The sequence below is a fragment of the Plasmodium relictum genome (genome assembly GCF_900005765.1).
Source record: "Plasmodium relictum strain SGS1 genome assembly, chromosome: 11".
Classification (NCBI taxonomy): Eukaryota; Apicomplexa; class Aconoidasida; order Haemosporida; family Plasmodiidae; genus Plasmodium; species Plasmodium relictum.
In genome coordinates, this window is record NC_041689.1 from 1,372,638 (window position 1) to 1,400,585 (window position 27,948).

Sequence of the window (27,948 nt, forward strand, 5' to 3'; positions counted from 1 at the left end):
AAAATTATATTAGAACTAAAAAAATAATATTTATAAATTCTTAAAGTAATCTAATTAATCATATAAATAAAAAAAATTTTAATCTTTCAATTCTAAAAATATGAAATATTACGTATATGCATATATCTAAACTATACATATAGTAGTAAAAGAAAAAAAATGAAATAGTTATTTATACATATGCTTATAAATATCTAAAATATATCTTCTTTTTGATGTATCCTTTTTAAAATGTTTTTGGGGTTCCATTGCTGAATATTTTTTTTTAAATTGAATATAATTAGTAGTTATATAATTTGAATTTAAAATTTTTTTATTAAAATATTCATCAGCCAATTCAAATGTTTTTAAAAATATTTTATATTCATGCTCATCTATTGATTCTAGAAAGTTAGAAGGGATTGATTTTTTCTCTTGTTTCTGTAAATTATTAATACCAAAACATAATTGTAAGTAATCACAGTTGTTTAAGTTATTTATTATATTAGAATTTAATACATTATAAAAATCACTCCCTAACTTTTCGTGAATCTTAACATAACTTTTATATTTATATTTACCTACTGGTCTATAAAAATCTGGTATAACAATACAAACATTCTTAGTGTCTTCATAATTTAAATAATTTAATATATTTTTTATTAGAAAACCATTTTTGTCAAATATTGATATTATTGGTTTAATTAAAATAATATCATTCTTTTCACATATATATGAATTTATATTACTTAATTTGATCCATTCATCAAAATTATATTTTCTATTTAAGTAATCTAAGTACATTCTACTAACATCCCCCTTTTTAAAATCAGTTACTGTGCTTTTTTTTATTTCATTTCCTAATCCTATTAAAATTCTACTTTTATTTATCATTTTTAAGTTTTATTAGAAATAAAAAACAATAATAAAACACTAATTTTTATTCTTTCTATATCATTTTAATAATATTCTTAATCCAATGGAAGTATACTCTTTAAAAAAAAATTTTACAATTATTTATCATAATATTGTGAATCTCTTTTAAACATATTAGAAAAATGCTCACAATATATTCGTATGTATAATTGTATTATGTCAATGTAAAACTAAAAAATAACAAAGAATGAATAATATGCATCTACATATATAATAAATTAGGAATTTACGCATATAAATAAGCCTGAACAAACAAATACTAAACCGAGAACAGATTTAAATGTAATAGATTTTTTAAAAATTATTCTTTCTGTTATATAAGTAAAAAAAAAAGAAGATGTATTTGACAGTGGCATAACTAAGGAAATATCAGATTTAGATAACAAATAATAATAAAATAATGAGCCAACTTGATTTAATATATATGGTAAAATAATATTTAAATTTTTACAGATAGAAATAATTTCTTTAATAATATTTTTTTTTGTTTTTTCATCTTTGCATCCCTTTTTCATATATACATTAGTACATCCCCACAAACATCCAATTACTAAATATAAAATAAAATACATATTATAACATATATATATATCAATTAAAAAAAAAATAAATAAAAAGAAAAATAAAAAATTAAAATAAAATAGAAATAAACAAAAAAAAAAAAAAAATAAAATAAAATATATAAACTGTTACGTATAAGTTACATTTAAATATATTTTATGCATAAAAAAATATTAAGATGGCCTATACTTATTAAAGCATGCTTATTTATTTTTACTTTTTTTGGTATGAATTACAAGCTTGGAATCATCAAATTCCTTTTTATTTTTATATGATTCCAATTAATTGAATTATTATTTTGATTACTCATTTAACTTAATATTTTTGTGATTAAATAAATTATTATTTTCCTTTATTTTTGTTTCCCTTTTATTTTCGCTACAAACATTTTTTTTTTTTTTTGTGTCGCTTTACTCTTTTTTGTAAAATTGCCAAACGGGAAAAAAAAAAAATACGTGTATATAAATATGTACCATTTTATATAAATATTATTGCATATTTTTAAATATAATTAATTCCTCTTTTTTTTTTTTTTTTTTTTTTTTTGTTAAAAATAACTTTTTTAAGTATTATTTTTATGTAAATTTTCAATAATAAAAAAAAAATTAGGTAAAATATTGTCTTTGCAACACTTAAAATTTATAGTAATGATTAAAAAAATTTTATGCAGATTAATTTATTTTAAAAATAATAAATTTTTTTATATATTTTTTTTTTAGTTTTTAATTTATTATATTTAATTTTTTTTTTTTTTTTATGCAAATATATGTATGTGTAAGATATTATTACTTTAAAATTATAATAAAACATAAAAAATATGCTTTATCTAAAGTAGTTTCCCTGATTGTATATACATACTATTCTTATTTTATATAAAATATTATTCAAATTAATAATATTTTCTTTAAATTTTTTTATCTAAATCATTAAAACAAAGCATCATTTTTTAATATATAGTTAACGTTATATGTAGTTTTTTTTTTTCAGAGTGTTATTAGGACAAGATAGTTATTTTATATGAATTTTTTTTAAGTGCCTGTTTTAGATTAGTATTTTTATTTTTTTAAAATGCTGTTAGATTTATCAAATTGTAATTTAAGAAGTTTAGAAGATTGTGATATAATATTAGAAAAATTAATTGAATTAAATTCTGATTATACAAGTATAACATATTTGAATGTTTCAAACAATTTTATAAAATCTATCAAAGGATTAAGAGCTTTTGAAAATTTGAAAGTTTTAAATATTTCCTATAATGAATTAACATCATTAGAAGATGATTATATTCCATCATCTACGGAAAAAATAATTGCTGATCATAATTACTTAACAGATATATGCTTTAAAAGTATTAAAAAGAAAAAAAAAAAAAAAGACAGTGAAGAAGAAGAAGATTATAATGAACAAATAAATAGAGACAGAGATGAAATTAAAAATAAAAAAGAAATAGAAAAGAAAGATGATGTAAATAATTTAGTTAATTGTTTCAATGACTCATTAAATTCTTCTTTTTATAATACTTTCAATAACAATATAATAAATGAAAAGAGTTTTTATACAAACAAAAATCTTCCCTTAAATAGATTAACATATTTAGATGTTAGCTACAATAATATTAAAAAATTAACAACATTTGAAAAATATTTACATGTCATGAACAAAAAAATGAAAAACAAAAATGATTGTTATTCAGATGATGTAAACATAAAAAATTATATTTCAAATAAAACAGAACAAGATGTAATGATTTTATTTTTTAATTCTTTAGAAACATTATATTTAAGAGGAAACAAATTAACTAATTTAAAAGGGTTGAGTGTTTTTAAAAATTTAAAGGTTCTTGATCTTCGTTCAAATCTGATTAACCATCCTGTGCAACTTTTTTATATTCTTGATAATAAAAATTGGCTAAAAAAATATCAAGAAAAAAAAATTCAAAAAAAAAGCAATAGTTATTATTCTTATTTTGTTTATATTTTAAAAAAATATAAAAACCTTAAAAATTTACAAAATATATTTTTACAGGGAAATAAAAATGTCTTAAAACCAAAATATTTATTTATGAATGTATTTAATGTTTTAAGAAATATTAATACAAAAAATAAATTAGTCACTGATGTAATTAATGATAGCTCTTCATTTCATACAAAAGATTCTACTATTCAAAAAGAATATTCAAATGACGAAAAAAGAAAAAAAAAAGATTCATTTGATTCTTTAGCATCAACTACAAGTGAGTTAAATGAAGAGATGAAAGATAATTATGTTCAATTATATCTCAATAAAATTCAAGAAAAAGTAGAAGATGATGAAGATAATGATGAAAAAAAAGATAAACTGAGACAAAAAAAAAAAAACGAACATGAGGAAAATGAAGATAATGCTATAAAAGGAAAAGTTGAAACGAGTGAATATGATACAGAAGAAGATGCTCAAGAGGAAAAACATTATCAACAAAAAAGGAAACAGTATATAAATCGAAAACAAAAAGACAAAAATGAAGGTTCTAATAAAGAAGAGGAAGAAGAAGAAGAAGAGGAAAAAGAGGAAAAAGAGGAAGAAGGGGAAGAGGAAGAAGAAGAGGAAGAGGAAGAGGAAGAGGAAGAAGAGGAAGAGGAAGAAGAAGAAGAAGAAGAAGATGAAGATGAAGATGAAGATGAAGATGAAGAAGAAAAAGAAAAAGAAAAAGATAAAGATAAAAAAGATAAAGAAGAAGAAGATGAAGTAGAAGAAGAGGAAGAGGAAGAGGAAGAGGAAGAGGAAGATGAGGAAGAAGAGGAAGATGAGGAAGAAGAGGAAGATGAGGAAGAAGAGAAAGATAAAGAAGATGAGGAAGATGAAGAAGATGAGGAAGATGAGGAAGATGAAGAAGATGAAGATGAGGAAGAAGAAGAAGAAGAAGAAGAAGAAGATGAAGATGAAGATGAGGAAGAAGAAAAAGAAGAAAATGAAAAACAAGAAACCAAAGAATATAAGGAAGGAAAAGAAGAGAAACAAGAACGAGAAAAAAAACAAAAGATAAAGAACAAAATAAAGAAAAAAGATGAAGATGAAGATGAAAGCGAAGACGAAGAAGATACTAATTATGATGAAGAAGATAATAAAGAATATGAAAAAGAAGATAAAGATAAAGATAAAGATAAAGATAAAAATGAAGATGAAAACAATGATTATGATGAAGGAAAAAATGGATTAACATTCAATTTGAAAAAAGAAAGCTATGAAACTTTAATCCCACAAAAATACTCAAATGAAAATATAAAAAATTATAATACGAATAAAATATTATATCATGATTTAAAAAATAAAAAAAAGAGAGAAATATCTATAAAGATGGAAAGTTCCCATAAAAATAAAGAAAAACTTAATAAAAAAATTGAAAGAGAAGATAACGGAGATATCAATGATGATAAAACTAGTATGAATGATGATTTCAAAAAAAAACTTTATACTGATGAATATGATGAAGATAACGAAAAAATTGAAAAATTAATTCAAAACATTAACCTAAATGTAACAAAGAATTCGTCGTATTTAGTTTCTTTTTATAACAAACTTAAAAAAAATATGAACATAAAAAATTATAACGATAGTAATAATTACAATCTTAAAAAGAATAATGTAGATACAATCAATAAAAATAGCAAATTGAAAAAATTAAACTTCAATAATATAAAAAAATTAGATAAGTTAGATGTTAAATTAAATAAGTATGAAAAGGAAAAAGGAATATTTAATGAAAGAAAAGAAATAAACGAATTTAGAAAAAAAAAATTGAAGCTTTTTAAAAGTGATGATACAAAGAAATATAAAGAAACAGATGATATTTATAGTAAAAGTGAAGTAAAAGAAAAAAAATCGATTATGAATAATAATGAAAATAAAAATTTTATTGATGAAAATATTTATAATGAAAAAAACAGAAATGAAAATTCAACGGAAATAAAATATAATTCTAAACTTAATGAATCTTGTTATACTTCATATGCAAAAAAAGATAATAAATTAGCAAAAATTATTAAAAAAAGAGATAAAAAAAGTTACTGTAATACTCATAATGATGAATACAATAATTTAAATAATAGTTTAGAAGAAAAGGAAATGAATACAGAAGGAAATGAATTAAGTTACCACTTTTCGTCCACTTTAAAAAATAAAATACCAAATAATGTACTTAAAACAATTTTAAACAAAAATAATGATATTGACAAGTCTACTTTAACAAATTTTTCTTCTATTGACAGTGATGTTTTTGATAGTGAATGTGAAGAGAATAGTCACCCCTATAAAAATGAAAATAAAGAAATATCTGAAGGAGTAAATAATGACAAAATTAAAAATGTTGCAAAAAATATCAATTCAGATAAATTTTTAGAAAAGGGAGAAAAAAATTTTTACAAGAATAATACCAATTCTAAAAATTCCATATTTGATAGAAAATACTGTTATAAATATAGAGGAAGTGTAATTAATGATAATACAAGTTTTTGTAACAATGAAACTATAAATAAAAAATACAATGTAATTAACAATAATAGAGAAGTTAAGAAAAAAGAAAGTATAAATTACACAGATAAATACGAAGATAAAAAAGGTAAAAGAAATAGTATAGAATGTGAATATGAAGATGTACAAAAAAGAGAAACAAATATCAAGGAGTATGTAAAAGATGACATTTTGAAAGAAAGAAGAAAAAAAAAGGAAATACAAAATTTGATCATAAATAATAGAAACGAAATAAAAATGTATGATAAAGAAGAGAATGAAACTAATGAAAAAAATAAGAATTCAAATGAAAAAATAGAAAAAATGTTCGAAAAAAGTGAAAATGAATGTAAAAAAGATGAAAAAAAAGAAAATATAATAGTTAATATTAAAAGAAAAGAGGATATAAAAAATGAAAAAGAAAAAAATAAAGAAGTATTCAGAGATATATTAAAAATTGATTTATATAAAAATGAGAAAGCAGAAAATAGTTGCAAAAATAATAAAAATAATAAATGTGAATTTTTTAACTCAAAAACAAGAAAATTGAATAATTGTTCATCTTCTATTAAATCTGAATCAACAGATGTAACTGAAAGAAATGCAAACAAAGAAAATGTTAGAAAAGATAAATTTTTACTAAAAGATAATTATGTTGATGAAAATAATTTTGAAAATGTAAATAATTTAAATGAACTAGAAATTTCCAAAGAAAATAATATATGCACTTATCCTGTCCATTTACAAAATTATGAAATAAAAAATATGAATGAAAGTGTATACAATGAAACTTTTATAAATAGAAAAAGTAATTATTTGTTATCTAATAATGATGTATCATGTATAAATAAGGATAATTTACTAGAAAATAAAAGCATTAACTCAAAAAATACTTATTTAATAAATAATAAAACTAAAAATGATGAAAATAATGAAAATAAAAAAATATGTATTATATCAACTAATGAAAAAAATGAATCATTAAGTAGTTTAAATAATTCAAATAAAATGAAATCGTTAGAAAACTCCAACACTAAAGATTCTAATTTAACCAATAATTTAGCTCTATATCTAAAAGATGTTTGTTTTAAATTAGGAAAAGAAAAGCAGCATAGTAATATTTTATTAAAGGAAAAAAAAAAATTAGAAAATGAAATAAAATTGTTAAATGAGAATAAACTAAGATATAAAAAAAAAATAAAAAATCTAGAAAAAAATTATAATGAGAAAAATAAGATTACTAAAAAATATCAGAATATGAACGAAAAATTAAAATCAATTGAGAAAATTAAAATGGATATGCCAAAAGATGACATAAATTTACAGAACAAATATATTGAAAATACGATGGAACAGTTATATGTAATATTATTAAAATATATATAACTATATAATTTTAAAAAAAAAAAATTTTTTTTTTTTCTTTTTTAGAATATATTTTACGATACCTTCGGGGGAAAGCATATAATAACCAAAAAGTCCGAGAAATATAAAATAGAAAAATGAAATAATTTAAAAAAAAATAGAACAAAATTAAGTGTAATTTTACTCGTTTTTTCTTTTTTTTTATAGAATAGAAAATTTAGCAGATGTATATATTAAGAAAGAAAAAAAAATGGAAATTCAAATGATTGCACAAAAGAAGGTTAAAAAAAAAAATATATCTTTACCTATATATATATATATTTAATATAGAGAAAATTTCAAGGCATAAATAAATATATTTTTTTTCTTTTTTTTTTTTTATTCTTTATAAATTATTCAGGAATTAGATTTATTAAAAAATGTAGAAGAAATAGTTAAAAAAAAAAATGAATATTACAAAGAATTATTGAAAAAAAATGAAATTATCAAAAGGTATTTGTTTTTTATGATATATTTAATCTAAAACATTTCACTATTTTATAACTATTTTTATTTACTTATTTATTCTTTTTTTTTAGCTTAAATAGTAATTTAACTGAAATAACAAAAAGTGTTGCTGATATGAAAAATAGCATTATTGAAAATGAAAACAAATCAAAAAAACTACTAATAGAATTATCAAGAAAAGATACCTTACTAAAAGATTTAGAAACCAAAAGCAGTTTGATAATTGTAATTTATATCCATAAATATATATATTCATTAAATAAAAAGAATTTTTATTTTGAATTAAAAGGCATATTTTATTTTTCTTATTTCTGTTTTTAATAGAGTGAAAAAGAAAAAAAATTTGAAAAAGAAAGAACACATTTATTAGAACTAATAAATGACAAAGGTAATAAAAATACTCTATATATGTATATCTATTAAAACAATAGTATTTTATTTATTTATTTTTTTTTTTTTTACCTAAAATGAAATTTTTTAATAGAAGAAAAAATTAAATGTGTAGAACAGTACAAAGATGAAATAAAAAACCTTGAAGAAAAATTAAAAAATTATTTAGATAAAAATGTAAATAAAATTAATGACAAAAATTATGAAAAAATTGTTGATAAATTACATGATCAACAAATAAAGATGCATTCATTATTAACGCAAAAAGAAAAAATTATAAATGAAAAAAATATACAAATTGAAAATTTGGAATCACAATTACAGTCATGGGCAGATGAAGCAACAAACTGGATAGTTGTAGCAGACAAGCATACAAAACTTATAAAAAATCACAATATATTAAAAGTAATCTTAAAAAAAAAATATTAGAAAAAATTCATAAAATTCTACAAACATCTTTTCTATATCATATAATTTTAATTTACGTATTTTTATTTTAAATATTTTTATTTTCTTTTTTCTGTAGAAAAATTATGAGGAATTAAAGTTTAAATATATAATGGATATGAAGTATGTTCAATCAACTAAAAATGAGAAAGTCAAAGAACTTATTCAAAAATTTTCATAAATTTAATTCTTTTGGATTACAAAAAAAAAAAAATAAAATAATATACACTTATATATAAATGTGTAATAATTTTACAGTTTAAAACAAAGAAAAGAAAAATTTTTTAATTTCTTTTCAAAATAAAAAAAGAACGTATTTTTTCTTATACAATTAATTTTAATATGAAAAATAATTACATACATAATATGTAAAGTATTTTATGATTTTTATATTCTTCTTTTTTTTGTGTTATATTTAAAGAATTATTTCCGTTTTAAATTGCTTTCATTTACAATTATTTAAACTTTTCTTTTTTAATTTTTATAAATATTTTATTTCTTTTTTTTAAATATTGTAAAAACAATTTTAAAAAAGTTATATTTTTCAATAAATAATAAATCAGCATATATAAATTTAAAAAGGAATTTAAAGTATTTAAAATTAAACTTAAATGTTAAAGGTGGTTGATTAGGATGTTAATATCTAATTAATATTTAAAAAAAAAAGCAAATGTTAAAAATTCCTTCAAACTTAAAATATGTGAAGATTACTTTCTTATATAAAATTAAATGCACTTTGAAATATAAATTTATAATAATACATTAAAAACAAAAATAAAAAAAAAATAAAAAATACGCCTTTTTTTGCATCTCTTTTTTTTTTTTTTTTTTACTTGAAAATAAGTATATTATCATATTTTAAACATTTTAATTATAAAAATATAAATTTTAGTATATACATTTTATATATATATATATATATATACATATACATATACTTCTACGTAAGTTTTATTCTATAACAAAATGCATACTTACTATTTTTTTTTTAAGATTGTAACGTAAAATCAGTTTCGTCGTTTCCTTTATATATATATATTTATGTTTATATATTTAGCTAATAATTTGCATATTTATTTGTTTATAAATATATTTATCGTTCATTCATTAATTTTTTTTATTTTATTTTATTTTACTTTTCCTTTTTCAAAAAATAACCTCGTTAATATCTAAAAAAAAATTTATTTATATATATTTATTTTATTTATTTTTAAAAAATGGCTGAAGAAACAGAAATTGAAAATAATATAAATGAAGATAAGCCAGTGAGTTTTGAAGAAGAAGTAGAAACCTTTTTAATTAATTTACATGATTTTGTGTATCATCGCAATGCTGATGCAATAAAAAAATTATTTGATACTGATTTTTATACTATATCTGAAATATACTTCAAGAACACTAGATGGCCATCTATTAAATTGGTAGATAATTTTTATAAGCAGAAAAACAGATTTCATAATTTGATTCATTCTTTATATGAAGAGTTATATTATCGCCACGTTTTTATAATAAATGATATAACATTAGAAGATCGTAAAAATGCATGGGATAATTATAAATGTTTATTAAATTTTATTTCAACAATATGTACTGATTTGTCAGGAGATTCCAATGATAATGTTCTAGTTATGCCACATGTATGGATATATGACTTCTTATCTGAATATGTATATCAATATCAATCCATGTGTCATTTCAAGGTAGAATTACTAAAAGAACCTGAAAAAAATTTAAAAGGAATAGATTTTATAATAAAAAATGCTGAAGTGTTTGAAAGTAGTATAGTTTTAGAAGTACTACATAGTTTATTGTTAAAAGCAGAATTTACTACACTTCCAGAAGAAGAAAAAAGTACCTTTGTTAATAATGTTTTTAGTATTAATAATGATGATTTAACGAGTAAATATCAATTTGGTTATTTTGCGTGCTGTATTTTATTAAATTTACACGTTTTAATGGGCGATTACCATACTGCTTTAAAATTAATATCCAATATAGAATTAAATCATAAAGCTTTGTATTGGAAAGTTACAATATGTCATATCAGTATTTTTTATAATATCGCTTTTTGTTACATGATGTTGAAAAGATATAATGATAGTATTAAAATATTATCACAAATATTAATATATTTATCAAAACAAAAAATACATTTATCCAACCAACAAAGATATCAACAAAGTTTAATACATAAGCTTATCGATAAAATGTATTTAATTATAATTATATGTCACTCTTTAACTAATGCCAGATTAGATGAAACAATTCTGCAACATATAAAAGAAAATTATTCAAATAAATTTTATGCTTTGCAGTCAGCTAATGAACAAACATATGCTGATTTGTTTTTTAGAGTAGCCCCGAAATTTATTGATCCTTTATCAAATATCAGTTTTCAATTATTAGCCAATTTTCAAAATCTTCAAAATCAAGCATATAATTCAGATCCAACATTAAGACAAATGTATATTTTTTTAAAAGATGTTACATATCAAAAAAAAGCTTTTTATTTTATATCTTATGCGAAATTATATCATAATATACAATTGAAAAAATTAGGAGATTTAATGAATTATAAAGATGAAGATGACGAAAATGTTTGTTCAAATATTATGTGTGTAAAAAATTGCAGCAGACAATTAATATGGAAAGATGGACCTTTATATACAGGAGAAACTATCACATATAATTTTGGGAGTTCTTTTGATTTCTATATTGACTTAGATATCTTAAATATAAAAACAAAAGCACAGCAGAAAATTTTTATTGATTATTTTGTTCATCAAATAAATATGTGTAAAAATCTTTTGAATAACTTACAAGGAAATGGTTCAAATAATATTTACAAAACAAAATATGACCATTTCAGAAGAAAAAATAAAAACAAGAATAAAAACAAACAGAATAATCTTCAAATAACAGTGGAATAAATAGTAATATCTTTTGTATATTTTTTTTTTTTTTTAATCGTACTTTTTAAAATTAAGAAATTAATGAATAAAAAATCTCCATGTATCTATTAATTATTGCAAAAATAAAATAAACATATATATATATATATTTGTGTAGTAGATTATTATGACTCTTATTTTTTAATAATTTTAAGATAATTTTTACAATTATATCATTTTTTTCCTTTAAAAGTTAACCTAAAAAAAAAAAAATATAAGAAATAGAACAAAATATATAAAATATTATTGTTTAATATTTTATATTTTTAATTAATTCATTAGCACGTTTTTCTTGGTTTGATGCAATAAAATATTTTTTATTAAAATATTATTTGTTCAAGTATTTCCAAAAATATTTCTTACTTTTGTGTTTAATAAAGAGATTATAATTCTTTTATTTTTTATATTTACATGCATTTAACATAAAAATAATTATAATTTTACAAGTAAATTTCCTAGTTTAATGTATTTTTAAGAGTTTCATTCGCATTCTCTTAGCGTTACCTTTTAAAAATAAAGGAAATAAAAAAATTAATCTATAAATAAAATGTGTACATTTTTTTTTTTTTTATAATTAAAAATATATATATATAATCAAAGATATAAACAGCTTTTAATTTTACTAATTTATTTTTCTGTTTTCCTTTATTGAAAATGAGTGAAACGGGTTTTATTTCTTATCCTCCCCCTCAACCAGACTTTTGGATTTATTTTGCCAAATATTTAAGAAATTTCTGGGTTCAGGTAAAGTAAAATCATATACATACATATATTCACATATATATGTATAAATAAAAATTTGTTTTTTCTTTATTCCCTTATATATATTGTAAAATACTAAAAAAATTAGTGGGCTATAGTTTTTGTTCCTTTCATTCTTTTCATACTTTACTTGAAATTTACTATGCGTAAGAAAAAAGAAACAAAAAAATTCACTATTTATTGTAACAATTTTTTTATATAAAAGTTGCTCAAAATAAAAATTAATACAGCATTTGAATCAAAAATTTTAAATTAAAAAAAAATACATCTAAAATTTAAATTGCATATTTTTTTTTTTTTTTCTCTTTTTTTTTGTACTACTGCAGCTTCTTTTCACTTAAATGAAAAAGATCCAGAAGACGATATAGATGTCAGTGGAAAAAAATAAACCAAAAAGACGAACAATTAGAGAAACAAAAGCTTTAAAAATTCATGAGTGTTCTTATAATGATTGTTTAATCTTATACATAAGAAAAAATTATTATAAATTTAAAAAAAAAATTATTTTATTTAAAAAAAAAATTTGTAAAATATATATATAGGAAAAAATAAATTATAAATATAATAGGTTTTTGTTATAATATATATATATATATATAAACAAGTTCATACATAATTTGATGACTAAGTATAATGATAAAAAGTTCAACAAAAAAATAAAAATATTTTTTTTTTTTATATATAAATAAAAGATAAAAATATGTATAAATAATTTAATATTAATATAAGAAATATAGTAAAAGTATTTTGTAATAAAAGAATAGCGAAGCTTTCTTAATTTATTAAAATATTATGAGACTAATTCTAAGGTATTTTATTCTTTATTGGACAAGTTTCTTTTTTGGCGAAATTTTGATATCTGAATAAGTAAAAAAAAATAAATAAATAAAAACAAAATTAAAAAACTAAAAAATAAAATTATTTTAATTTAGCATTAAGAATTATGAAAAAAAAAAATAATAAATAAATAACTCATAAATTTTATCACTGTCTAAAAATAATTAAAATTTTACTAATATATAAAATATTACAACACATTTTCTTTTATTTTTAATTACCACAGTTGTGAATCTTTCTTTTAATTTTTCGTTTTTAGCTATACAATTATCAGGCCCATATGGTGGCTTAATACTTACTTCACCATTTAGTACTAAGATGTCTTTACTGTTCCAAACACAATCAGGATGCCTATATGAAGAGAAAAAAAAAAATACAAATATATATAAATATATGAAGGCTAGAAGTAAATAATTTGAATTAAATTAAATTTTTAATAAAAATATGAAAAAGATAAATTTTTTTTAATCTAAGAAATATAAAGAAACCATTATTAATTATAACATATTTTATATTAAAAAAAAGAATATATATATATAATATACTACACTAAATAAATATTCTTTCTCTTTCAATTTACGTTTTCCATATAAAATCAAATAAGTCTTGAGCTTCCTGTGTTACCCCAATTCCAATACGGGATTTATTTTTTTCAAAATTAAGTATAGCTTTTCTTTCAATTTTTTCAACAATATTTTTATCAATTATGGGTAAAGGGTCATATATATTTTTTACTCTTCGTTTTGTTTCAACATCTGTGATTATGTTTGTCCTAATTATATAAAAATTTGCTGTACCATTTCTATTATCTTCTTTTATTATGATAAAATTTGAAGAAGTATCATAGCAATATAATTCCCCTTCAAATGTATGACCATCAGAAGTTCTTGTAACTATTGTATGACCAAAATACAAAGATGGATCAAAACTATTCTTGACCATATTACAATTTTATGGATTGTTCATATAAGTTTTAGAAGTCTATAAATTATCTGTTTTTCTTATTTATTTTCATTTGAAATTAGGAGTAAAATAGTATACTACATTTGATAAAGACTTAAAACTAAGATATCTCAAAATGTACAAATTATATATTTATGTTTATATTTATTATATTTCAAAAAATGAAAAAAATCAAATATTTTATGGAGTTACATCAAAATATTAATTATAAGAAAATGACAAAGTCATATTTTTGTGTGCAAAAGAAAAAAAAAAAACTTTATATATATATGAGAATGGTTTAAATTTTATGAGGAAAACTTATGTGAATTTATTGGTTTATAACTAAAATTAAACCCTTATTTTTTGTAATTTTTACCACATATAAATATGCATGAATTAATGTAAAGTTTTATATGGCACATTTAATTAAACTTTAAGTTTTTTTATCAATACTATTTTTTTTTTTTTTTTATTAAAACGTAAAATTAAAATAAAAAAAAATGTTTATAAATAACATGAATTATTTATGTCAACAAAATAAAAATAAAACTATCAAATATATAGATATAACAATAACATTTTAAAAGAAAAGAATTAAAAAAATTAAAATAAACCAAATTATCAATTAAAATATATGTAGAAAAAAATATTATACATAAAATTTTCAAAATAGCTTAAATATATATAACATAGCTCATATAAAAGAATACATAAAAAGTGTACAATATTTTTTTTTTTTCAATATTTTTTTTTTTAATATTATGATCCCATTAAAAAGTATGAAAAGAAATATGTAATTAAAAATATAGTATAAAAACAATTTATCATTAAGAATAAAAGAAATATAAAATAAAACAAAGTTTTTTAAGAATACATATAAAAATAAATAATGTATTTAATAGCATATTTTATATTAAAATGAAAAATCAAGATACTTTTTTGCTATAATGAATCTTATGGATATACAAAAAAATTATTATTACATTGAATAAAAAAAAAAAGTTATATTTTAAAAATAAAAAATTAAATAAAAGAAAAAACAGAACTTTCATTTATTGAAGTACGTATATATATTTTTAAATTAATGACATAATAATATGGAAATAGGTATATAAATAAAGTTATATACTTTCACAAGTTGAAACTCATTAATTGCAACTTTCTTATAAGTAAAAATTTTTAATAATATATATTAACAGCTATATTACTATTTTTACTATTACAGATAATTTACTCAATTTTTTAAACATATGTTATTTTTAAAGCTTAATTTTTATACCTAATCATGTGCTTATATACAAATTAGTATGAAAAAATTCAAAAAAATACAATACAAATATTATGCATGATTATATATATTTTTTAATACTAATAGAAAAAAAATTTAATTATATTTAAAATATAATAAAAAGTGCATATAAGCGTAAAAAGTATATTTGATTATTAAATACTTTGGCATTGCATACACCTTTTTCATAAAAGATCATAACATATATGCAATTAGTTTACTTTTTAAATGTTTTGTAACAATACAAATAGAAAAAATATGTATTCATTAGAATACATGGAAAATGATATAAACTATTAAGGAAGCATAGCTTAATTTATATATTAAATTATGTATAAATAATATATAATGTACTTTTAAAACTTGTTTAGTATAAAAATACCATATTTTTCTTCCTTTGTAAACAAAACCAATTTCTCGAAATAATAAATTTAAATTTACCACTTAACTTAATATAAAGCTCAAAATATAAAATATATTGAATTGAAACCCTCTAATAAACGAAATAAATAGATAAAAAGGAAAAATTTAATTTTTTTATATTTTTAAATTTTTGAAAAAATAATTCAATACTGTTTTAAGAAAAATTATTTTTCTCATGTTATTTACTTGATTTGTATAATAATAAATAAAACTCTTCAAAAAAAAAACAAGAATATTAAGAAACATTAAGAATTAGTATTTTTTCAGAGAATATTAAATAGAACTATTTTGTTATTATGCTATCGTTATTTGTATTCATAATAAATCTAGTTACATTCTCATTTATTTTTTTTATTAATTAAAATACCAAAATTAAGATATTTTTATTACTAATAATAAAATATATAAAGAAATTAGGTTACAACAATTTTAGTATTTTATAAAATATTCCATTTTTTTACTTTTTTTTTTTTTTTTTCCATATTAAAACATAAAATTTTCAATAAGGTTATTGGTTTTCCCCCAAATAAAATAAAAATAAAAATATAAAATTGTAATTTTTAATAAAAGATAATATGCATCATAAAAAAGGAAATAATATGTAAATATTTAAGATTATTTATACTTCAAAAATATTAAAATATCTACATTTCTTAAAATAAAATGCGTACACATGATTTATATTCGTACAAATTAACTCAAAAAAAAATATTTGTGAGTATAATATCCATAAAAAAAACTATTATTGGAAATGTACTAAACAGAAATAAGGATGTAATTACTTTTTTTTAATCAAAAATAATTAATACTCTTATAAGATTTATGCATATTCCTTTTTTTTTATTCATTTCGAAATAGTTGCTTGATACTCATTTGCATAAAATAACAAAAAAACAATAATATATAAGAAAATCTACATTTTTTATAATATTTTTTAATTAGCATTTTTATTCAAAATTCATTTATAGATTTTAAATATAAAGGATATTTTTTTATTTGTTTCTTGATTAGTATTTTTACTCAACATGTATTTTCTATTTGATTTTTTCTCAATTTTTTTTTTTTTTAAATACACCAACACAATAATCTTAATAACTATTCATTAATAATTTTTATAAAAAATTAATGAAAAACTAGCGTACGTATTTATGTGCATATGGGCATATCTAAATTATTAATTATTATAAATGCTTACTATATTGTATAAATTCATTATATTAATGAATGCATGTGCATTTTTTTTTATATTTTCTTTTATTGTTATATTTTAGATTATTTTTTTTTTTCACCAAATAAAAATCTATTGTATTCGTATGGCATAAAAAAAGAAAAATTTTAATTCATTTATAAAAGAATAAGCTACAACTTAATATCCTAATTATTCACACTTATATTTTTTTACGAAAAATATAAACCATATAATAATATATTTTTAATACATTTTTGAATGTTTCACACAAAAAATTTTACAAAAAAGTAAAATAAAAATATATATAATTTTTATAAAATATATATACGATAATTATACTATTTCACTTTATATTATTTATAGTTTATCTATTAAAAGATATATATTTATATGAAAATACCTATATATTTTTTTATATTTTAAATATATAAGTCAAATGAGTTATGTATCTTGTTCTATATGTTATATTATGACTTATTCTTAAATACAATATAATATAACTTTATTTTTTTTTAATTTTTTATATATTTTAAGCATATAATTATTTTTTCTTAATCTTATTCTTTTTAACTTAAAATTTTATGAGTTATTTAATGAATATTATGAATTATACAAACATTTTGCTTATAAAATATTTATTTATATATGTATAATTTGTTACTTTTTATTTTTATTTTGTTCTTATAAGCTTTGTTTTAATTTCATTTCCTTTATTTTTTTTTTTTTTCTTTTCTTTTTTCCTTTTATCTTTTTACTTTTTTCTATTTTTACGTTTTTCTTTTTTCTTTTCTTTTTATTTCTATTTTTTTTTTTTTTTTTTGTTTTTATTTTATTTTACTTTCATTTATGAGCCACTTTGGATTTACATTGATAGTATTGTTGATCTGACGATTAAAATATAAAATTTTAAAGAAAACCAAAAGAAATGAAAAATGAACATTTTATATGGGCATTTCATTTTTATAAAAGTCTATTTTTTTATTTACTTATGAATTAAAAAATTTAACTGAATTTTTTTTTCTCCTGATTCCTTAATGAAGTATTATTAAAATTGAATTTATTAATAATTTTTCTTGCTGTATTTTTTTATTTTTATATCGCCAAAAATATTTATTAATCACTTATATGCACACCTAATTGTAAAGGGGAAAAAAAAAATTTACTGCTATGATTAAAAAAAAAATTTTTCCTCCCCTTTCTGCAAAAGCTTAAATTTTTTATTATTGATTATAAAATATTTAAATATATATATCTAATATTCATGAATTTTTTTAAAAATTGTGTAGAAATGCCTTGATAAAAAAATATATGAAAACTACTCAGACACAATGTTTTTTCACAATTTTTATTTTTTGTTCAATTAAATAAACTGCATTGATTATTTTATTTATATTTCATCTTTTACTTTTAGATTTCCATATATAAATATCATTTCATTTATACACATTTTTTTAAATTTTATGTTTACTGAATATATATACTTTATACATATTTATACTTTTTAAACACACTAAAAAAAAGTTATGCGTATAAATATATATTTACATATTTATTTAAGAAAATTATAACACAATTATCGCATTTTCATCATTTACCTTTTTTCTTTTTCCTTTCCATATAAATTATATTTTTATATTAACAAATTACTAGTGTAAATTTTTTTTTATAATATATGTATATATTTTTATATAAATTTCTTATTCCATTTTTTATTTTTTTTATTTTTTATAAATATCTATATTATTGATCACATAATTGCTATTATGTTTTAAAAAAAAAAATAGATATTTGTAAATTAAAAAAAGATGGAAAGAAATTTTAATAATGTTGATAACAAAAACACATGCATAAGAAAGGTTGATTATATGAATGATCAAATAAAAATGAATAACAATTATATGAATAATATGAGTAATTACGATATGCAAGAATCATTAATTTCAGCAAATCCTGAATATAAAAATGTTTTCAATGAACAAAATATAAACCCTTACGATTATAATATATTGATGAAACAAAATAAAGTATGTGATAGCAGTATGCATGTTCTAAACAAAAGTGCTAATAATAAAGCTAATAATTTCGTTGATGACAAAATATATAATTCCTTCAACCTCAAAAAAATGTCAAATATAAATAATATGAATCATATGAAAAATTTACAAAATAATATTTCATATATAAATGATTGTGAAAATATATATAATAAAAATTATATCAATAATAATGTTGATTGTAATAATATAAATCAGGTAAATGCAAATTCAAACAAATTACAAAATTTATATGTAAATAAAAATTTAATTGCCAATAATATATATGAAATTAACGAAAAACAAAATAATTTAAATTTACCCAATTATAATCAATATAATTCTTCAAATAACAGCAATCAGGCTATGAACCAAAGAAATGATTATAACAATAAAATTATGAACATAAACAAATTGAGAAATTTTAGCACATGCGATAATTTAATATCAAATGAAAATGAAATAATGAATAATCATCCCACTAATGTAGTAGCAAATACGCATCAAAATAATATGTTAAGTAAATTGAATATAAATCAAATGAATTGTGACATAAACAATAACATGAAAAATAAAATGCAATTAATGAAGAATCCTAATATTGATGAACTAAACAGTGAAAACGTAAATCATAATTATTCTATGTCACCTAATTATTATGATGATAACATGATTAGAAATTACAATAGTAACAATAATAATAATAATCAAAATAGTATTTTTTATCCAAATAATATTATTGCTGATAAAATGGGAATGAATATTAATAATATATCTGATAACGGTGATGAATATAAAATTTCTCCAAATAAACAAGATACATTAATTGAAGTTACAAAAAGTATGATAATGAATAATGTAAATAATCAAAGTAAAATTAATAAGTTAAATTTAAACGCAAATATGATATCATCTTCCAATAATAATCAAAATAATTTAAATGTTAACTATAACGAAACTATAAAAGATGTAAATTATATGAATTCTTTAAATACTAATAACCAAATAATTCATAATAATAATAATAATAATAGTAATGATGAATGTAATATGAATGATGTTAATAAAATAAATAGTAATATCATTAACAACCTAAGCATGATAAATGAATATAATAAAAATATGAAAATGAATGAATTAGAAAAAAAGTCACCAAATCAAAATACTACCTCTCAAAAAAACATAACAAATTACATGAATCAATATGTAGTAAATTATGACAATTCTTCTATGAAAAATAAAATAAATAATCTTTCCAAACTGCAAAATGTGAATAATAATAATAATACTAATAATAGCAATAATGTTATAAATAGTTTTCCCAATGTTTTAAATGTTCCATCACAAACCTTTAAAAAAATAGAAAATCAAATTCCAAGAAATAATAATTATATGAATGTTCTAAATAACTATAATAGTAGTAATAATAATATATATAATAGTGTAAATAAAATAAACATGAATAACAATTTTAAAAACAATCCAGAAGCGTTAATTAATTCTAAAAATGTTACAGACAATACAGATAATGAACCATATATAAGTTTAAATAATCACTTAAATAGTCAAAGCAATGTAACTACTCTGAAGCAGAATGTTATGAATAATAACAAGTTAAATGGAAACTATAATATGAATATATTAAACAATAATTTAATACAAAATGATATTGCAAATAGAGCTCCAAAAAAAATGAACAAGCAATTAAATATAATGAAAAATATAAATATGATACAAAAAAATAATTTTTCTTTAAAAACAGATAAAAATGATGTTACTATAAACAATTTAAATACTTATCAGCAATATCAGAATAAAGAGGTAAATAATAAAATTAATTTTACAAATAATCTAATTAATAACAGCAATTTTAATATATATAACAACATAAATAATACTGATCAAGTAATAAACAAAAATGTGGAAAATAGTATAAATGTAAATAAAATTCTTAATAATTTAAATACACCAAAAAATAGCAATTTAAATTCTAATTTAAGTGGTATAAACCCCAACATTAATAATATAAATAATAATAATAATAAAACATTACAAATAAATAGTCCCTTAAAAAATATATCATCATTACCTTCATCCACTAATTATAATATAAAAAAACTTTTATATTCATCAAAAATAAATTCACCAAACTTATACTCTTCTAAAGCAATCGATTACTCTTTAAATAATTCTGCTAATAGCTCAGCAAACTATTTAAATAATAATTTGATGAATAATAACTTAATGAACAATATTAATGAAATTGATAACATAACGAATAATTTAGCAAATAATATAACAAATAATATAACAAATAATTTACAAATTATTAATAACAATAACGTTACTCAAAAAATAAACAATAATATATCTATTAATGTATCTAATGATATAAATAGCAATTTGAATAATTTAAAAAAGTATAAAAATAATTTATTAAATAATTTAAATGATTTTTCTAATATAAATGATATGGATAAGTTAATTAAAAATTCTGATAACTCGGATAATTTTAATGATTTTGATAATTCTAAAAATTTATTAAATTCATCAAATTTAAATGATCCTAATTATATAACAAAGGATAATAATATAAATTACAAAGGAATATTAAATAATGGGATGAACATGAATGATCAAATTTTAAATAAAAATAATGAGTTACAACCTAATTATTATTTATTAAATAATAATGATCAAATTAACCCTAATAACAATGATAATAGCCTAAATAATTCACAGAATAATTTAATGTTAAATACAAATTATGACATACTAAAAATGAAAATGATTCCTAAAAATGATAAATTAAACTTAATTGATATAAAAAATGATTATAATAATATTACCAATGACAACATTCTAAATAACAACCTAATGAAACAAAGAAAAATATCACCTTTAGAATCACTTAATTCATATAATAGCTTAGATAATACGTTAAATAATAATAGTAATAATAATATTAATAGTATTATTAACAACAATTTTAACAATAACAATATAAAAAATACAGCAAATATTAATTGTAACACTTTTTATGATTCAGATATACATAATAGATTAAGCAGTAATGTGAATATGAAAAATAATATGAATGCAAATATACTAAATAGCACTAATAATATAAATGAAACTTCTAATATATATTCAAATATAAATAATAATAAAATGATTAATTCTACAACAAATGATAAGAATGAAATTGATAGCATAAAATATGAATTATTAAATAATTTAAATAATAATATTACTAACAATAATATGCCATTCAATGAGTTGCATAATAATAATCAAATAATAGTCCTAAATAACAAAATGAATAAAAATATATTATCTGATGAAAATAATAAAAATTGTTTATCATCTGATATAAATTTTCTAAAAAATGAATATAACAACAAATCAAATTTAGAAAAAATTGTTAGAAATGTAGAGGCATTAACACCTTCCAATAGTACACCTATTCATTATGATAAAAATGAAAATATCTACTCAGATAGAAAAGGTAATTTTAATGACATTTATAATACCATGGCAAACACTAAAAATAACATGATGCACCTAAATAAAGTTTTGTATACAAAAAATAATAATAATAATGAAAATCAAATAATGAATAATATGAACAGAAATAATTTATTAAATATACAAAAAATGAACCACATGAATACTTCCGATGTTAATAATAATAGTTCTAATTTTATTAACAATTTAAATAGTAACAATGATAATAAAGGCAATAATATTAATATTCCTAAAGAAACTATATTTTTAAACAATGATGAAAAATTAGCAGTTCAAGATATAAAAAAAATGCGTAATAAAGTACCACCAAATTATTCTTCTGTGAACTATTTAGGTAATGACTTATTAAAACAGTATAATAACTTAAATAATTTCAACAGTATAAATTCATTAGGAAATGAAAATAATTCAAATATGAAAGAATTTAATAACTCAAGTAATTTAAATCATATGAATATTCTTAACAATGTAAATAATTATAATGAAATAAATAAAAACAATTACTCTTTTATAAATGATAATAACATTAATAATGATCATAATAATGTCAACTATGGTTATGAAAATAATACATATAAAGAACTAATTTCTAATAATAATTATGTTAATAACGAAGAATTAAAGAAAAATAATAGTAATAGCAATGTTAATAATTTTAATAATACATATGAGTATATATCAGAAAATAATAAAAATAATTATTTACAGTATATTATTAACAAATCAATTGACATGCCGACAAATAATAGCATAAAACCACCGTTAAATTTAAAAAATTTAATTAATATTAATAATAATTTTAATTTATTGATGAATAATTTAAACTCTCCTTATATAAATAATTATTTAAATAATGATAATGGTATTAACAATAATAATAATAGCGATAATAATAATAATAATAATAATAGTAATAATAACAATAATACATTTCTTTTTAATGACAAAATGACTTTACAGCAAAATCAAATAAATTTATTAAATGATAATTTTAAAACAAACAAAAATAACACTAGTAATATATTAAACGATATGAACTTAAATAGTAAAAATTCAAATAATTTACTACATGAGAATGTAAATTTAAATAATTTAAACATGGATCAATCATCCCTGAATTTTTGTATGCAAAAAAACATGTACATTAATAATGAAAAATTACATAATATATACGATTCCTATTTAAAAGAAAATGCGCCAGTTAAAAATAATAATATATCAAATAAATTTTGTAATTTTGAAAATCAGAATAATATATTATATTCAATAAATCGTAATTTATTAAAACAAAATGCAAGCAATGTTAAAAGAAAAGGAAATAATATGAATATTGTAAATAAAGACAATTTTTCATTAAATAATGTTAATTTAATGACTGATATGAAATCAAATGTAAAAAATATTTTAGATTATGAAATGAAAGGAAAAGAAAATTTTTTTAATAACTCAAGTGCATTAAATGAAAATTTACTAAATTTAAATATAAATCAGAATAATCAAGAAATTAATCTTAATTATCAAAGAAATATTAATAAAAGAAAAAAGATAGATGAGAAATGTAATGATTTAATGAATAGTGTAGATTCTTTAAAGGGTTCAAAACGATCAAGAAAAAAAAAAAAAGCAAACAATAATTTTTCATCAGCATCATCAAATAATGATGCATTATCAAAGAGTAATAAAAATGTAAGAATTACAAAAAATAAATTACAAAAACAAAAAAATTTTAATTTAATAAATTCTATAAATCAACAAGATATTGATCTCAATGATTCTTCATTAAATATACAAAATAAAAATATTAAAGTTATGGATACCGATTTAAATAGAAATGAAGATAATTATCTAAATATGAAAAACTATAATGAAATTATTGATAATTGTACTATGATAAATCCTGATAATTCTATAACGGATAATACAAATGCAACAGGTGTAACTAGTAATTTAATTGATGAATCGGTAACCTTAAAGGAAAATCATTTATTGAATAAATTAAATCATAATTATACTCAGCAGAATGTTGAAACAAACTGTAAAATTAATAATGACAATAATATAAACAACAGCGTAAGTAATAACAATATAAAAAATAGTAATATGAATGATATAAATAAGAATATTAATAATACCAATATAAGTAATAATATTACTATAAATTTTAATAAAATAAATAACAACATAAAAAATGATTTTAATATAAATAATAATAATATGCTTGACAATCAAAATAATATATGCAATTATACTTGTAAAAGCAAAATAAACGAACCTATTAGTGATTCCGTTTCTCCGAAATTAAATGATATGAAAAATCCTGAAAATGTACTTAATCATATAAATAAATCTATTATTGACAATGAAGAAAATAGTAGTAATTTAACAAAAAATGAAATTTTCTCATGTTCTAATAAAATGGAAGAACTAGAAATAAATAATATAAACAAAAATAATTTAACAGAAAATAGTTGTGCTATTGAAAATAATCTTATTAATCCTATTACTAATAAAAATGAAGAAAATATAACAAACATGGAAATATGTAACTCTATTAATAACATAAATCAAAATATTACGTATCATGAAGATTCTAATAATGAAGTTATGCATCATGACATAAATAAAAATATAATGAACAATAATTCTAATATAAATATTAATGTAAATAATGATATTAATACCAATTTAAATAATAATCTAATTAGTAATGTTCATAACATCAATAATTTGTCAAGTGAAAATAACTACACAAATTTAAACGAAAATTTAAAAAATAACAGTAATATAAATGATTTATATGTGATAAGCAAAAATGAAAACATTAGCAATAATATTAATGATGTAAGTAATCAAGAAAAAAAAAATCCTATTGATGACAATTACTCGTCATATGAAAACAATAGAAATAGTAACTTAGGTAATTCTACAATTAATAACAATAATGAAAATAACTTTAATGATCTAAACATTTGTACCCCATATATAGAATGTAAAGTACAAGAAACAAATAGTACTGATAAAGATGAAATAAGTAATAAAATATTAAATATTCAAAACAATATTAATAATAATTACAACTGTGTTATTAGTGATAGCAATTTAAATGAAACCAGTAAATTAAATAATATCACAGATAATATAGAAAATAACTCAACAAATAAAATAGTGCAAAATATTCATCTTCAAAACGAAAAAGAAATGCCATATAAAAAAAAAGATGAAACTCATATATTGATTGAAAATATATGTAAAGATAATAATAATGATTCCATTCCAATAAATAATGAAGAAAACAATTCAAAATACCAAATTGAGAATAAAGCATATAACATTTATTTAAACCAAAAAGTGAAAAAAAGAAATGAGCATGATGACGAATTAAAAATAGACAGTGAAACTTTAAATTGCACTAATAATTGTGAAACGTCTATGAATGAATTAATAAGTAATTCAGAAAATAATAAAATATTAGTTAATTTAAATAAAAAGAAATATTTTTTATATACAAGTGAAAGTTATAACATAGAAGAAAGAGAGGGAAAAAGAAAAAGTATCTTAATTAATTTATTAAATATTAATTTCAAAGAAGAAATAAAAAGAATAATACAGAGAGTAATTGAAAAGAACGAAAAAAATGAAAAAATTGTATTTAATGTTGTCAAACAAATAAATGTTGAATTTCTTAACATATTAAAAGATTTATTAAGAGGAAAAATAAGTAACTCCCAACAAAATAATATAAAAGTTTTGAAAATTCAAAAAAGAAAAGTTTTACAAAAAATTTTTTATCAAAAAAGTAAGAATATTAAACATTTAGAAAAAATATATATCAATATCAAATATTTTATTGATAATCGTTAATACTTTACGTTTGCATAATAAAAAAAATTAATAATTCCATAAATACTTTTCCATTATTACAACTTTGTTTTTCATTATCTTTTTTAATAGATAAAAAATCAAAAATAGTTACTCTTGAGTATATGCTAAAAACTTTTCCTGATTATATTGGAAACAAGAATTGGTAAATTCTCTTTTCTTTTTTATAATTATCTTTTTTAACATAAATATATATAAATTAAATAAGTTTTGGTAATATAAATTATATAATTTACTTATTTCTTTCCCTTTTTTTATAGTATTATAAGATCTGAAGATTGTTTGCTAACAAATGATAAAGAAAAAAGAAATATAGAAAAAATGATAAATGCAAATTTTGAAATAACAGCTACAACTGTATCATTGGCTACTCCCTCTATTGTTAATTTATTTAAGAATGATGAATATGAGTAAGATTAAAAAAGTAAAAATAAATATTTATTATTATTTTCATTCATTTTTCTTTATTTTTATTTTTTACAAAAGACTATTAGACAGTTATTACTGTGATTTCACATGTTTTTATGTTCGTGTCAACGATAAATTTAATGCGACTATAGAATTTCACAAAGACATTAAAGTAATTAAAAAAAAAAAGAATATATATAGTTACGTATGTTTTTTTCTCACAAAAAAATTCTTTTTTTTTTTGCTTTTTAGAATACACAAAATACCAATAAAAATTTTAAACTAAATATAAGAGCACAGTGTGAAGACTATGATACCTTTTTTTGGAATTTTATAGAATTCCTAATATAATTTAGAATTTTTCTCTCCTTTTTCATACAAGAATTAATGATTTACTTGTTTTCTTAAATTTTATTTAAAATCAATTTTTTTTATTAAAATTATTTTTTAAATCTTTAATTCCACCAGATGATCCTTCTTTTATTCCTCCTTGATTTTTTTTTTTTTTTTTTGAAATAATTTTTAAAATAGAAATTAATAAAACAGAGTTTTAATTTTTTATTCTGACTAAATTAACGGACGATTTATTTTGTATTTTTTATTTTTTTATTTTAATTTACTAATTTATGTCTAAAATAATTTCCATTCTAAATCAATCTTTTAAAAAATAAGAATAATTTTTTTTTTTTTCTTAGTATATATACACAAGAATAAATATTTACTTTTTTTTTTTTTAATTTATCTTATAAATTTTTTAATATATGTTTAACTTTATGAAAATTACGTTTTACTATATATTTAACAAATTAGCATAAACACATACATGCATTTCAATAAATATTTAAGTCAAAATTTCTTTCAATATTACTTTTTTTTAAGAGAAATAAGAAAAATATTAAAAAAAATTTATATTAGAGGTTTATCAATATGTTTTTCCATTAATTATTAAAAGATAATTTTTATATAAAAGTTTATGTTTAAGAATTTGTAAAATAAAAAAAAAATAGTATGTTTTTTTTTTTTAAATTAATATTT

General features: G+C 18.3%; 7 protein-coding genes across 7 annotated transcripts; 4 read left to right on the plus strand and 3 right to left on the minus strand.

Moving 5' to 3' along the window:
- Window positions 1-168: 168 nt before the first annotated feature.
- Window positions 169-873, minus strand: PRELSG_1135900 (conserved Plasmodium protein, unknown function; the record flags this gene model as incomplete). Its single annotated transcript, XM_028677643.1, has 1 exon — window positions 169-873. The coding sequence occupies one exon, from the start codon at window positions 871-873 to the stop codon at window positions 169-171; it is 705 nt and encodes a 234-aa protein (XP_028534012.1).
- A 260-nt stretch (window positions 874-1,133) lies between these two features.
- Window positions 1,134-1,487, minus strand: PRELSG_1136000 (conserved Plasmodium protein, unknown function; the record flags this gene model as incomplete). The annotated part of the gene is made up of 1 exon (XM_028677644.1): window positions 1,134-1,487. One exon carries the CDS (start codon window positions 1,485-1,487, stop codon window positions 1,134-1,136), a length of 354 nt encoding a protein of 117 aa, XP_028534013.1.
- Window positions 1,488-2,544: 1,057 nt separating this feature from the next.
- Window positions 2,545-8,851, plus strand: LRR6 (leucine-rich repeat protein, putative; the record flags this gene model as incomplete). Its single annotated transcript, XM_028677646.1, has 8 exons — window positions 2,545-7,323; window positions 7,393-7,439; window positions 7,534-7,606; window positions 7,727-7,818; window positions 7,905-8,058; window positions 8,158-8,221; window positions 8,318-8,628; window positions 8,750-8,851. 8 exons carry the CDS (start codon window positions 2,545-2,547, stop codon window positions 8,849-8,851), a joined length of 5,622 nt encoding a protein of 1,873 aa, XP_028534014.1.
- Window positions 8,852-9,887: 1,036 nt separating this feature from the next.
- Window positions 9,888-11,600, plus strand: PRELSG_1136200 (eukaryotic translation initiation factor 3 subunit L, putative; the record flags this gene model as incomplete). Its single annotated transcript, XM_028677647.1, has 1 exon — window positions 9,888-11,600. The coding sequence occupies one exon, from the start codon at window positions 9,888-9,890 to the stop codon at window positions 11,598-11,600; it is 1,713 nt and encodes a 570-aa protein (XP_028534015.1).
- A 675-nt stretch (window positions 11,601-12,275) lies between these two features.
- Window positions 12,276-12,771, plus strand: PRELSG_1136300 (conserved Plasmodium protein, unknown function; the record flags this gene model as incomplete). The annotated part of the gene is made up of 3 exons (XM_028677648.1): window positions 12,276-12,365; window positions 12,472-12,529; window positions 12,710-12,771. 3 exons carry the CDS (start codon window positions 12,276-12,278, stop codon window positions 12,769-12,771), a joined length of 210 nt encoding a protein of 69 aa, XP_028534016.1.
- Window positions 12,772-13,197: 426 nt separating this feature from the next.
- PRELSG_1136400 (lsm12, putative) lies at window positions 13,198-14,162 on the minus strand (the record flags this gene model as incomplete). The annotated part of the gene is made up of 3 exons (XM_028677649.1): window positions 13,198-13,242; window positions 13,442-13,571; window positions 13,801-14,162. The coding sequence occupies 3 exons, from the start codon at window positions 14,160-14,162 to the stop codon at window positions 13,198-13,200; spliced, it is 537 nt and encodes a 178-aa protein (XP_028534017.1).
- Window positions 14,163-18,870: 4,708 nt separating this feature from the next.
- On the plus strand, window positions 18,871-27,264 carry PRELSG_1136500 (conserved Plasmodium protein, unknown function; the record flags this gene model as incomplete). Its single annotated transcript, XM_028677650.1, has 5 exons — window positions 18,871-26,422; window positions 26,578-26,650; window positions 26,766-26,915; window positions 26,992-27,085; window positions 27,166-27,264. 5 exons carry the CDS (start codon window positions 18,871-18,873, stop codon window positions 27,262-27,264), a joined length of 7,968 nt encoding a protein of 2,655 aa, XP_028534018.1.
- Window positions 27,265-27,948: the final 684 nt, after the last annotated feature.